Consider the following 13,251-nt stretch of genomic DNA (forward strand, 5'->3'; position numbering starts at 1 on the left):
GACCCTGGGGACCCCAAGGCCATATATATTTTAAAGGTGAGGTAAGCCATGTGGCATCCTCCCCGAGCCTCATTAGGGCCTGCGAACCCCATCCCATCAGGGGACTTTTCTTCTCTATTATTAAGGGGGAAGAGGGAGCCACGTGGCTCCCCCTTCCAGAGCCTTACTAGGCCCTGGGGACCCCATACCGCAGGCCCACCACTCAATATAAAGGTGAGGGGGGATGCGCAGCCCCCTCCCCAAGACTTTTTAGGCTCTGGGGACCCCATCCCTCAGGGCCACACCTTTAAATAAAGGGTGGGGGACCCCATTTCCCAGGTCTCATGTTTTTTTTAAGGTGGGTGCACTGGTGTTCACCGAGGACACCCACCATATACTAATTGGGGGCCGCGGGGGGAGGCCCAAGGCTCCAACTGGTTCCCTACATACAGCGAGAGCCGGCATTGCTCCCACCTGCAGGGAGCAGCTCCGGGAAGGAGCAATATTTGGATCAGTTTCCCTGCCCGCATCAGTGCCAAAAAAAAACACGGGAGCCGCACTTGTTCTTTATTTTTTTAAATGTTGCTGCATTTTTTTTTCTCCGCCCCAGGCTTAGAGGGTCAGGGCATCCTTACTCTGCCCCTATATTTTTTCTAACTTTTTTTTTCTTTTAGGACTACGGACAGAGTCCTCGATTCCTAAGCTGGCTGCCATCAATTCCTGGTTGAGATGGTGGCAGCCAATCAGATCTCAGCTTGAGATCTGTTGAGATCTGCGGAGGCTTCGAGTCCCTAGATACACAACGTTTCTGAGCATTAATAGCTCAAAAACTACTGACCGGATTTACACCAAAATACAAAAAGCACTCTTCCTGGACAAAGATCTAGCTTCCCGGCAAATTTGGTGCAAATCCGTTTAGCTGTTTAGGCTCTAGCAGTGTCTAAAGTTCCTATGGGAAAACATGTTTTGGGATCTTTTTTTTTTTTCTTTCTTCCAGCCCCTGCTTGACGGATCACCAGGCACAAACTAGTCAAAAAGAGCTCTTTTTTAGAAAGTTTTGTGAAGATTTGTTAAACAGTGCCAAAGTTATTAGCAACACAAGAAATGTATTTCCGATGGAAACACAATCCTAACTATAACGACAGACAGACAGAAGTAAATGTGTAATCTGGGCCAATTGCACCATCAAGGGGTTCTGATGATATAATAAACCACACCGCCATAGTTTATTTGGCTTTTGAGGAATGGATTGAGTTGACATTAGAAGCACTCATCCCAAGAAAACTCCAGAAGTCTCTCTGAACCAAAGTTAGTGCCAAATTGTTCTCACCAGAGATTGGGAGCTAGAGAAGGAATGTAAGAGAGAGGAAAGGAAATGGAGACTCCAATATGATGAAGAGAAGAAGGCCATTTACAAAAAAGCCTTGAAAAAAATACCAGCATGCAATCAGAAGAGCTAGATTAGCGACTTTTTTCTGACATACTTCTGTGTTTACAATTTTTATTTCCACACTCTGGAAGAGATTCACTGGCAGATTCATGTATCAATTTTAGCCCTGCAAGGGTAAGCTTGTCAGGTCTGCGGATTCTCTGGCCCACAGCACAAGATTGTTCGAAAAGAACGTGGTGTAGGGCGGCTGGACTGACTGATTAAAGCTCACTCATTCGACAAGCTGAGATTATGGTGATGAGAAAGACCATCTTCACAGAGTCAGGAGACATAGGGAACGACTGTGCAATTGCTCAAAAGGAGTACACAAAGAAAATAATTACAAAATTAAGATCCCACTGTGGCATCACAGACGGTTTAGTAAGGAAAATGAGGACCAAACCTTTGAGAAAACGCATCACAACAGGTGATTTGAATGAGGATAGTTGCTGCAGGAAACACAGAAAGGCCAAAATGGCAAAAAAAAAAATCCCAACAAGGACTTTCAAGATTAAAACACAATAAAAAGTAACACATTCAACAGTTTAACTTGCAACAGGTTTCACAACCATTCACAAACTTGTCCCAACATTGAGCCAAACAGAGTTTATAGACGGATGCCTGGTTGCCAAGATGGTATCTACTACTAGGTAGATCGAATGCAGGCAGCTGCCGCCTCTGAATCGTCACACTTGGGTGCAAGACCCTGCCCAGCTGCTGTGACAGAAGATCCTCTCTAAGACTACTCTTCCATGAAAGGACAGCAGGGGGACTACCCCGTTTTAGGGTAAGTGTCCAGCAGACTGGCCTCTCGTAGGTCAATATAAACATTGACCTACGAGAATTCATCCCCATCATCATCATCACCAAAACCTGGTTGACTCTGACCAGAGTCCAATACAAACATTTGCTGGAGCACTGGAGGGTGGCTCCTAGGCAAAGGCGTTGTCTTATCAAAGTCAGAAAGTATGGGGGCCGGATGTGTAGGGACTAAACTCAAGCACAGCTTTGGCCGAGACTAATTCGGCTCAGTGTCAGACAGTAATATGGGCTCAACGTCCTCCTCTGGCATCGGAGGCTTCAGTGCCGACGTCAATGTGGCGGGAACTGGCATGGATTGTGGTGACTGGGGTGGAGTCTGATCCAGAGTCAGAGGGGAAGCCAAACCAGATTTGGGAGGCACAGATCGCATCAAGGGAAGAGGCTTCCCAGGATCCAGAGAGACCAAACACACCCAAGAGGGAAAATGCAAAGCATGGCCTTCTTAAATGCCTCAAATCTGCTGTGGTATCGCAAACGGACATAGAACTTCGAGGTGCATCGGTATCAGCTACAGAACCGGCTGTGGAGCACCCCAATGTCCTCACAACTCAGAGGGAATGTGGCGCGGTTAGGACGAGACCCACTTGGAACTTTTGTGTTTATTTTATGAGTTTGACTTACCCAAAGATTTTGAATGCGATGACTACCTGTTGCAGGGCTGATCCAGAAAGTGGTATTGTGTTGGAGACCTTAACTTTGTGTTGGTGTGAATTTTATGGGACTTCCACAGTGCTTGGAAACATAAGCATGACTTCGAGATCACAGATCCCCATCAGGTGCATCAGGGTAAACTCCTCCCAGAACTCTGTGTAGTGGTCAGACCCCAAAGACCAGAGGTACACATGGCGGGCATCTCTTACGGGCATTTATTTGTGACAGTCCTTAATGGTTTAAACCCTGTTTTAGGAGGGGGCATATTCTCTTGCATTGGTAAAGTATTTAAGAAAGCTAAGTTCATCAAATGATGAGAAAAAAGTAGGAGCTGGCTCCAGATCAGCACATGAAGCACAGAAAGAAAGGCAATGACATCCGCATGCTGATGTGGCACCTATATGTGGATCCAGTCGTCACTTCTGTGGCAGAGCGGAGTTGACGCACAGCTTCACCATGGCACAAATGGCACAGAGGCACTTTGCTGGAAAATCTTACAGATCCAGTCCGGCAGCTGGGATACTGTGCGGAATCTATGGTTAGAAGAATCCATCAGAAAAAAATGCTTATCATTGGATTTGCGAATTTGTGGATCCTAGGCCTTCCCTGGGTCTCGCAACCCTTCTGGCCCTCAGGAATAGCAAATCCAGGAAAGGATTGCTGAATTCTGTAATTTTTTTTTATATATATATATTTTTTTAAAACAGTATTAGAGCACTAATGCTGCGCTTGGCCACTCATGAGGATTCGCTGCAAGCGGTTGAGTGGAAGCAGGGCTAGTTACAGTCTAGGCTATGCAGCCAGCATCCTGCAGAGAATGGACAAAGGCAGTGCATAAGAGGTTGGCTGACCAAGAAGAGCTGGGTACAGAGCCTAATCCAGGCACTCAGCCAACCCCTGCATCACATGGCCAAAGGGGTTGGCTGCCTGCAGTGAGTTTGATGGAGGAGCTGGCTGGAGCCCAGACCCTGCAATCAATCCCACTACAGGAGGCCAAAGAATGTGCACAGCAGGGGTTGGCTGTATACGGGGTGGGTGGGGGGGGGGGGTGCAAGGTCTGACTGGATGAAAACCCCTACTGTGCATGGTTGAAGGCCATGTGCTACAAGTGTTGCCCACCCAAAGAGATTATGGTGCAGTGGGCAGCCGGAGGCAAGGCCCCGCAGCCAACTCAGCTACACAGAGCTGGTTGTATATGTAAATAGTGTAAGTAATGTTAAACTTATACGTTATGTAAAACTTACTTACATATTGTGCTATGGTGTACCATGCTAAGTTCATTGTATACCACGGTACATGGGGCTCACAACTGGGTATGTGATTGGTTCATGGCTGTGTTTACCAAAAGTAAAAATCAGCCATATACTTTTCATCACAAATTTCCATTCTTCTGCAGTCAGTGCTTTGATGACTTATGGCTTAGGGAGCTCCATATAATTAAGTATTACGTTTTCTTGTTATTAATAACCTATTACCACTTCATTTCAGTGGGAATAGGTTACCTTTTTGGTTTATAAATGTGTAGATATTATCGACCTTTGGATTTGTTTTTATATTTTCTCCGTTAAAAATGCTGGCTCTGTTTGCTGAATCTCTAGTTTTACAGGATTTTAGTCAAGGGGGTCCAAAGAAAAAAGGGGGTTTCCAAAATATGCTCAATTGTAATGATTTCACATACACATTTGTATTTCCAGCTCCGCAAAAACCGTCAGTCGCATTTTGTCCAATGAGGCAAGATCACATATTATAGTGCCCACGTGATTCTTTTGTTAGTTTAGGTAAGTAGTGTAAAGTTTTAAGGTATTTAAAGTTTGTGATATCTGTTACGTTATTTTAGAGAAATTTGGGGGTATTTCACGATAGCACCACAGTACATAGTGATTACAAGTCATTAACAGATTGTCTAATCATTGGCTTTAGAAAAGTTAAATGCAGCTATGTTGTTTGTAGGTACACTTTGCCCGTGTTCTGTGTTACACCTTCCAATGTAGGTATTACATGTGGTATTTTTGCCCTTTTACCACTTTATTAAAGTGGCAAGAGGTAGATGAAATATATATATATCAATTTTTCAAAAAACACCACCTTCCGCCGCACCTCGCGTCACAGGTGCAACTCCAGCGGTGGTAAACCACACAACAGCAATAAACTTCAACGGCCACAATGGTTTTGCAAGAAACAGGTGCACTTGCGGGATAATATCAACACAATATTTTATTGGCTTATTCAAAAAGCATGGTCAGTCGCACTTCGGCACGATGCCTTCTTCAATGTCGGTTTTAATAACAATTCGTACACAATTATAAATCCAAGAGGAATACGTCCCACGTGACATTTCATCAAAAGCGATAACTTTCTATGCGCCCTACGTGGTGCGATGTTAATGTGGCGGCCATCTTAGAGTGATACTTATTGCTTAATAAATGCATACTCTTATTGCGATGTTTACCACTTTTCACCACCCCGGGTGGCGCATTATGGCCTGAACTCAATTCCAATTATAGAGAAGGAGGTGATATGTATGGCCTTTCAGATTCAAGTACTGATGTGTACAGAACATGATCAAAGTGCCAATGTAGCTCCTCACGCTGACATGAGGCCATCCTCAAAACATGTGAGTGGCATACATGATGCGGCCTGTCAAAGCACCTGCATTCGTACAGCGTGGATGTAAATTAAACGGTTAGGTGTGAAAATGGTTAATTTATTAACTCACCCCAATGCAATGTCCTGTGCATGCTTTCTCGGGGGCTTCCTGGCTCAAAAAGTCAAACTTGAAAAGTTGAATGCCTCAAGCTGAAGCTTCAGTTAGCCGAGTTCCTCATCTGTGGATGGGGTGGTCACCGTCTGACAGCTCAAAGGGACGTTTTGAAGAGCTGAGCTGAATGTCAGCCTGTTTAACACTGACCTGCAGCTAGAAACGGAAAGAAATGCTCTTGCTTTGCTCTTTTTACATCTCTGTGCAGAACGTTATGGATCGCAAGTGGGCTTCTGCAGACTGCTCCCACCCACCCCTTGGAAGGAAATATAGGTTGTCACATTGTCATGTCGTCACAATATGCTGACACCCCAATCAATGACTGTGGGGTCAGCAGTTCCAGGCAGACACCACTCCTCTGGTAGTGTCAGCTGGTGGCCGGTAAGTTGGAGGAACGAAGGACTTACGAGAAGCGACGAGTAGAGCCACGCACGTATTAGAGGCTAGATCTGGGGTCTTCAGGCACATGGGCCACTGGGGGACAGTGCATGTCTGAAATGTGACCCAGGGAATCCAAAAACTAGAGGCCTGATTCACGAAGACTGGTTTATGAGTAGACTTACTCCTGGGCTTACTCCTGGACTGCATAAGTAATAGGAGAGTAATCTGGCTCAAGGTTTTAGGGAAAGGGGGAATATTAAATGAAAACTCTCAAATAAATACAGGTTGATGGTAGAAGAAGCACATTTTCCAGCACTTTACTACAGTGGTGCACAAGACACGTACTCTTGTCTGTCGGGAACCCAAGATGTTTCACCTTTGTCACTCGGTTGAGGAGTTTCCCGCCAGAAGGGAGGAAAGTGAACAGTTCGACAGATTCACAGAGCCCCTGGAAAGCCCTCTCTCTTGGGCCCAAGGAGCACCAGCCAGGTCACCTGTAGTCAGTGTCTGACTGCAGACCAAGTCCTCATTCAGCAATAAATGCAGCAGGGGCTTCATGGAGACGTGTAACCAGCCTGGCTTTAGGGTGGACCTTTAGGGTGGACCACTGAGGAGCCAGACCGTTAAGGCCCACCTACTGAAGACTCAATGTACATGCTCACACTTTGTTCTCTGCCACCAAGAAGCTCCATTAACCCATTGGGCGTGCTTCAAGCAACTCATCTCGCTGAGCCGACTTCTGATACCACTCCTCTAGGAGCCGGTGAGCTCAGGCATGCTCTCGGAGTGGAATAAGAGGAAGAAGTCTCATGTGTGGAGACAGCCAGAGAAGAACCCCCATACTCTTACAAACCTCTGGTCCACATGGCGCAGAGGCCTAATGACGCCCAGCAGCAGTTCCAGAGTATGGAACTGTCTCTACCACAGATTCAGCTGCACAAATGTAACATCTGATGAACCAGACAAGTCCTCGATTATTCCAAGGCAGGACTGGAGACCCGGTGGACACGTGCGTTCCATAAAAGCATCAGACATTTAAACACTTTAAATGCCAGCACTCGGCAGAGCCATCCAAGCGCCAACGTCTCATGACATACTAGGAGATTCCTTCTGACATGAGAACAGTTGTGGGGAGGGGAGGATATTTCCAACCCGGGGGGCGAGAGAGGGGTGGGCAGAAATATTGTCCCTCGACAGGTGTTTGAAGCTAAATGATGGATGCTGTTGGCAGACTTCTGGTATCCCCAGAGGGGTCCTGGGGAGCTATCGGCTTGTGGAAGCCCCCCGCTTGCTAACACAGGGTCTGTCTTACAGGGGGCTCCACATATGCTTCCTGATCTTGATGACAGCAGCCAGACTCCTCCCCTCTTTAACAGGAGACCGGGCGGGAGAGGGCATCATTGGTGCCCACTCAAGGTATGAATTTTAACATAATGCGCACTTGGAGCCCCCGTTGTTGGACACCGTCAGTGAGAATCTACTTGTTTTCCTGGCTTTGTTCCCGCTTCCCTTTCTGCTAACTCTGCGATATGACTTTAAAAGAGAGAAATTTAGAGAGCAGGGAAAATATGGATTTCTCTTCATTGCCTCAAAGCATCTACTCTCAAAAATATGAAGTTAAGTACGATCCAATCCAGCAACATCTAAAATCAACTATGTTATAAAGCACAGAGCAATGAATTAAAGCATTTCAAATACCAAAATATGTGTTCAAAGAATCCCTACCCCTCTATCGAGATCACTCGTCGACCATTGCGAACCACTGTCTCTTGGAGCGCTGCTACGGTTATCGGCCTCTGTGTTGTGTTATCCCGTATGGTCCTGTTTACAGTATTTGTCAAAATCCTCTGCCACTACTAATGAACAAAGTACAAAATGCAACTAATAGTGCGCCAAAGTTGGCTCGGCCTGCAGCGGAGTGTCTCCAGAACCAGAAGGCCTTCCGTGAAAAGCAGACCTGGTCGAAGCGAAAAGACTCCAGGGCTTTGGAACCACCAAAGACCCGGCACCCGAAGTCCCCACTGAGGACTCTTTGGGTCTCCTAGTCTGTCCCCGATGCCATTCCTCAATGCGTCCTTGTGTTATACTTGTGTGACTTTATAACTACTTAATGCTGTATTGTTTAACTAGAACTCTTAGGAATTCCCTCATGTACCTATTATAAACGTGATCTCCTAACATGTGAAGTGCTCGGATACCTTCGGGTCTAGCTAGCGCTATATAAAACTCTAATTGCACTCGCCAAGTTCATTCATGGAGAGGGATATCAAAGAAACAGTCTGTCAAACCTCTTAAAACAGCACTGCGGGTTTTGTGAAGATGGTGTTCAGCTGTTGTGTATTTGAAAACTGATGTTTTTAGTGCCTTTGTCTAGTTTGAAGTTTGGTGTGCGGAGGACACTCTTGTTGCAGATAGGTTTGCTCTTTCTGGTTTTGACTACAACAACTTGAAAATACAAGGATTTATCGGCCACATTCCACCCTCCCCAGAGCTGGTCCAGTAGGGCCAGGGTCCTTTTCGCTGTGCTGGTGGTCCCGGACGGTGACCCCTCCACGGTTGCCACCCGGGGTGCATGGATTGGGGCAAGTAGTAACCTAGGATCAGTGCAGTCTTTGCACTGAAAGGCAGATCATCTGGAAGTGGACATTCATCCTCCAATGGTCGTTTTAAATGTCTTTTGTGATCTTGACTTTCTCAATCATAATACACAACGTTTTATACCACAACACAAAGGAATTTCCTTTTTGCTTCTGCCTACGGAGGAGGACTTAAAGTTCCTGTGTAGAGCTTAGCCAGCACTGTGTAGGAGAAGCACAGACTGGCAAGAAGGCATCCTCTAGCCTAGGGGAGACTTCGGTTATTCTCAGAAAGGTTTCCACGAATAACAGAATTCTCCAGACCTTCTCTTAAAGAATTAAACAGACACGTTTCGGCCTCTCTTTCAGGAAACAGAAATAATCTGAAGAGGATGAACTGTACTTCCACACAGCAAACATCCTGTGATAACAGTGGACTGAACAAGTAATGCAAACTGTGGCATAAAATAACTACAACAGAAGCAGCAGCAGGTGAACCATGGTCTAAAGATCCGATGCAAACGCCTTATTCTCTGGCGGACACCCGCAAACCGAAAAGTCAGAGACCAGACTCCCCAAAGTATACCGAGCGGGGAGCAATCAAGGCTACAATACACCTGAGTGGGTTCAAGGCATGCACAGTCCCATCTCCCAAATCATCCCACCTCCCAAATAGTCCCTCCACTCAATACTGGATGCCCCATGGACCACAGACACCCCTCAAACTTTAGAAGGGCTAGGGAACAGGCAGGAAATCACTACCTACTGGAGAGGATACAAGCATGAGTGCTCTGCTTGAATGCACCCAACACACAGTCACTGTTCCTTGATCCTCTGTGCAACCACATCCCTTTGCATCCATGGCCACTCTCGCCCCAGCTTAGAACATATGTATTCTGGAGTGCTATATACCTCATTTCATGGGTTCCGAAGAATGTCTTCTTTTAGCTAAGTTTCCTCTGAAGCATCTCACCCTTGCAGTCCTTCCGCAGTGGGTCACCCAGGTCATAGGGATGGTCACCTACTGAAACTTGGCCTACACAGGACTTTCAATGAAAAACTATTTGCAAACTACGAATACAAATCGGACAGAACCGACAGTCTTCAAGCCGTGCTGTTCTGATCATGCCACCCTCATACTAAAGGTTCTGCCCTGGCTTGAGATGCAGAAAAGACTGAAGTTCAAAACACTGTGCACTAGCCATAGAGTTCTACATAGAAGGGCATCGGTCATCATTTCAAGATTTTCCAGCAATAAGTCTACCAAAAAGCTACGGCCATCGCACCTTGAATCTGAGGACCATGTATCTGGCAGAGTACCATCGTTTTGGGTGGGAGAGGATTTGACATCAAAGGCACCATCCTGTGGAATTCTCTTTTACCAAACTTTGGCTTGGAAGATGAGTTCTTGAGGCTCTGCACAGTGTTGAAAACCCACCAGTTCTGCACGTCCAGTTGGCAAGGACACACCTAATTCCCACGTTTAAAAAAGGCACATCATCCCTTTCGAAGTCTTGGTATATATGGTGGTAGACTGGATCAACCTACAGCCCCGCCCACCGCCTGGCTGCAAAGCAACAGTTCCAAAAATAATCCTAAATAAATACAACAAAAAGAATAACCTAGTAATGGTACTCGGGGTAGCACATCTATACCACATGTAGTCCTATGAACGTCCCAATCAAGCGCAGTTGGATTCAAACCTACAACCACAAGGTGACTGCTCTCCGATGGCAGCGCCTGCCGGCCTCCCCTACCCTACATTATTTTAATCTTCCAAACACATTTTTACCAAGTGGCTCTTGCAGATCTCAAACTCAGCAGTATTTCACGCACATTCCCCTTGCAAAAAGAAAAAAAAAGCTAATTACAAGAACTGATTTATTAATAACAGGAAGACTTTGTCCAATTAATAGAAGCACTAACAGGCCAGGGAACAATTCGGGATGCCTAATGTTCTTTGAAACCATTTTTTAGGTTAATTACATTTCTAAGTAAAGCTGCGCTGGATGCGCCCCTCAGGACTACGGTGCAGGAAGATGAAAAGACGCATTACCTCGTAGGCCAGCTCCAGCAGGACCGGGGCAGCCGCGTTCCTCCTCACGCCGCTCAGGTACCTGGGGAAGACAAAGCCACGTGAGAGCAGGAGTGGCGGGAAAAGGCTTGTGTAGACATGCGCACGTCTCCTAGGAGCCGCAAGCTGACCCCGCTTGGGGAGGGCGGCAGCGACTCTGGAGATGATTTACCTAACTACAGCCACATCAACATGTCCGACCCGACTGCCATCCTAGTGTGCTAGAACTGTTGCTCCTGAGACAAAGGCGCGGTCAACTGAAATGCTTTGTTGGGCCCTCGATGGCAAGGTGAGGAATGGTGGGCAGAACTCTCAGGTAAAACACCTTTTGGAGCATTTCAGGGGTGAGTCTCTTGGTTAACACTGGTCTCAGACTCCATAAGCTCTGTTGTACTTAATTAAGCCAAGACTGATCTATCAGGCGCTTTAATAAGACATGTCATCAATGCAAGAGCTTTACCACAACAAAAACAACATTGTCAAAAACAACAAATATGCATGAAGTAGGCATTTCATTACCTTCCTAAGTCTTAGGTTACTGACTGGGCAGAGGGAAGCGTAGCGGTCACCGAATCCAACTAGGTTCAGCAGGCGGCCTAAACTCCCCAGCCGAATGGCATACCGCACCATCTACCTAAACAACAGTTTCAATGTTTGATCCTAACTGAATGAATTATAGGGGCTCTAGGTGTCTACACTTGTAAGGCTTGTTCCCCTCTGTGTGTGCTTTTCTTCTAGAAAATGACTGAACACCCAGGCTCAGAGTGCCCAGAGGTGGTCCCACACATCCAAAACTGAAGAAATATACGAGTCATATATAAAATACCATAATATGTGTATCTGTAAAGCGCAGGTTCACCCGTGGGCCTCTTGGCGTTCAGCAGATGTTCATTGTTACCCAACTCAAAAGGTACTCATTTTATATAAAATAATGACATCAGTCGGCATGACCGCAGTCAAGGAGAACTCTCAGACCCCGAATGTAAAAAATAAACATATTTATATAGATCCCATGCCAACAGTAAGTTTCCATACTCTATGGCACAATCATGTGTATAACAGAACAACGAAGCCCTATATTTAACGAAAAGCTGCCACCCAACAGCAAGTCCATCTCAGTGTATCCACACTCTGCACTGGCACCATGAACTGCACAACAAACTTCAAAACACGGTGCTTGAAAAGAGCTGAAACTGAGCATCTTTAATAGGACACAGGTATCAGGGCAGGTGAATCACAGATGTTTGTACCAAACCACTAGAACGGCTCCAGCCTGTTATCCTTCACTTAACCCTTCAATGGACCACATCAGAGGCTATACCACCAAAGCACGCGCTGCCTTGTATAGTTCTGTACGGTTTGCTGTGGCACACTGTGAACTATTAAAGGAGGACTCTGCTATCTGTACAGTTTGCCTTGCCTGCTTTTCTCCCTCGGGTCACCCTATCAAAAGAGCTTCCTTGACACAGCATCCACATGCGTCCAATGCGGCTCACGTTTGATGAACAGTTCTGTTGCCATGATACAAACCCTGTACAGCCCCAACTTACACCACACAGTCACCCAAACACACCTCAGATCAGACATAACTGACATCCATCTTACACCCAGCACCACTCGCTGCCCATCAGTACCACCAACCAACATCTTCCCAACTACACCTAGAATTTGCCTTTCGCAAACAGAAACCTGGCAACCTCGTGCACATTACAAGCCAAAAAAGCTGCATCGCTGGCAAAGCGCCGCCAACACAACAGTATTTTCCAGCACTATACCAGCATACATTCAAGAGTGAATCATTTAGCTTAACCACACCCCTCTCCACAAACAGAACTCTGATCATAGCAATGCCTGGAGAGAGAAGAGTCAGGGCTGGCCAGGAGAGGGACAGCTGACCTCCCAGCTCTACAAGACCATGCCTGTCTAGAGAAGAGTCAGGGCTGACTAGGAGATGGCCAACTGACCTCCCAGTTCTACAAGACCATGTCTGTCTAGAGAAGAGTCAGGGATTGCCAGGAGATGGACAGCTGACCTCCCAGTCCAACAAGACCTTCATCTGACCCATCGATAAACTTAACACACGACACATACCTTTATCAAGATCAAATTCATTTTATGTTAACAAAATCCATCACGAACTTTAGTAAACACAGCAACTAACAAGTCTTCACTAATGACCCACCACAAACCACACACAATCCCACATAAGTGAGCAACGGTGAACCCAGGACGCATCAAAGACACCTAGATCAAGAGTCTGCTAGGGTGCAATGCTAATGGTTGAAGGCTCTTACAGATGACGTGGCAGAACGTGGAATGTAATAAGGGGCGCGTAGTTACACTGATGAGCTACCTACAAGTGCCAGCTCCTCCTTGGGGCTGCAGTGCTGCGTGCACGGTCCTCCTTGGGGCTGCAGGGCCACCTGCAGTGCATGCTCCTCCTTAGGGCTGCAGTGCCGCCTGCTGTGCATGTTCCTTGGAGCTGCAGCGTTGCCTGTTCCTGCTCCTCCTTGGGGCTGCAGGGCCGCCTGCAGTGCATGCTCCTCCTTGGGGCATGCAGTGCATGCTCCTCCTTGGGGCT

The 13,251-nt window shown here is 46.6% G+C and overlaps 1 protein-coding gene across 2 annotated transcripts in view; it reads right to left on the reverse strand.

Moving 5' to 3' along the window:
• CDIN1 (CDAN1 interacting nuclease 1) overlaps nucleotides 1-13,251 on the reverse strand; it is a 670,496-nt gene that overhangs the window by 466,811 nt on the left and 190,434 nt on the right. For both annotated transcript variants that reach the window (XM_085627342.1, XM_085627343.1), the window contains exon 5: nucleotides 10,653-10,713. In XM_085627342.1, the coding sequence (XP_085483468.1) occupies nucleotides 10,653-10,713 (61 nt within the window). The remainder of the gene's footprint in view (nucleotides 1-10,652; nucleotides 10,714-13,251) is intronic.

The sequence above is a fragment of the Triturus cristatus genome, chromosome 9, assembly GCF_964204655.1.
Source record: "Triturus cristatus chromosome 9, aTriCri1.1, whole genome shotgun sequence".
NCBI lineage: Eukaryota > Metazoa > Chordata > Amphibia > Caudata > Salamandridae > Triturus > Triturus cristatus.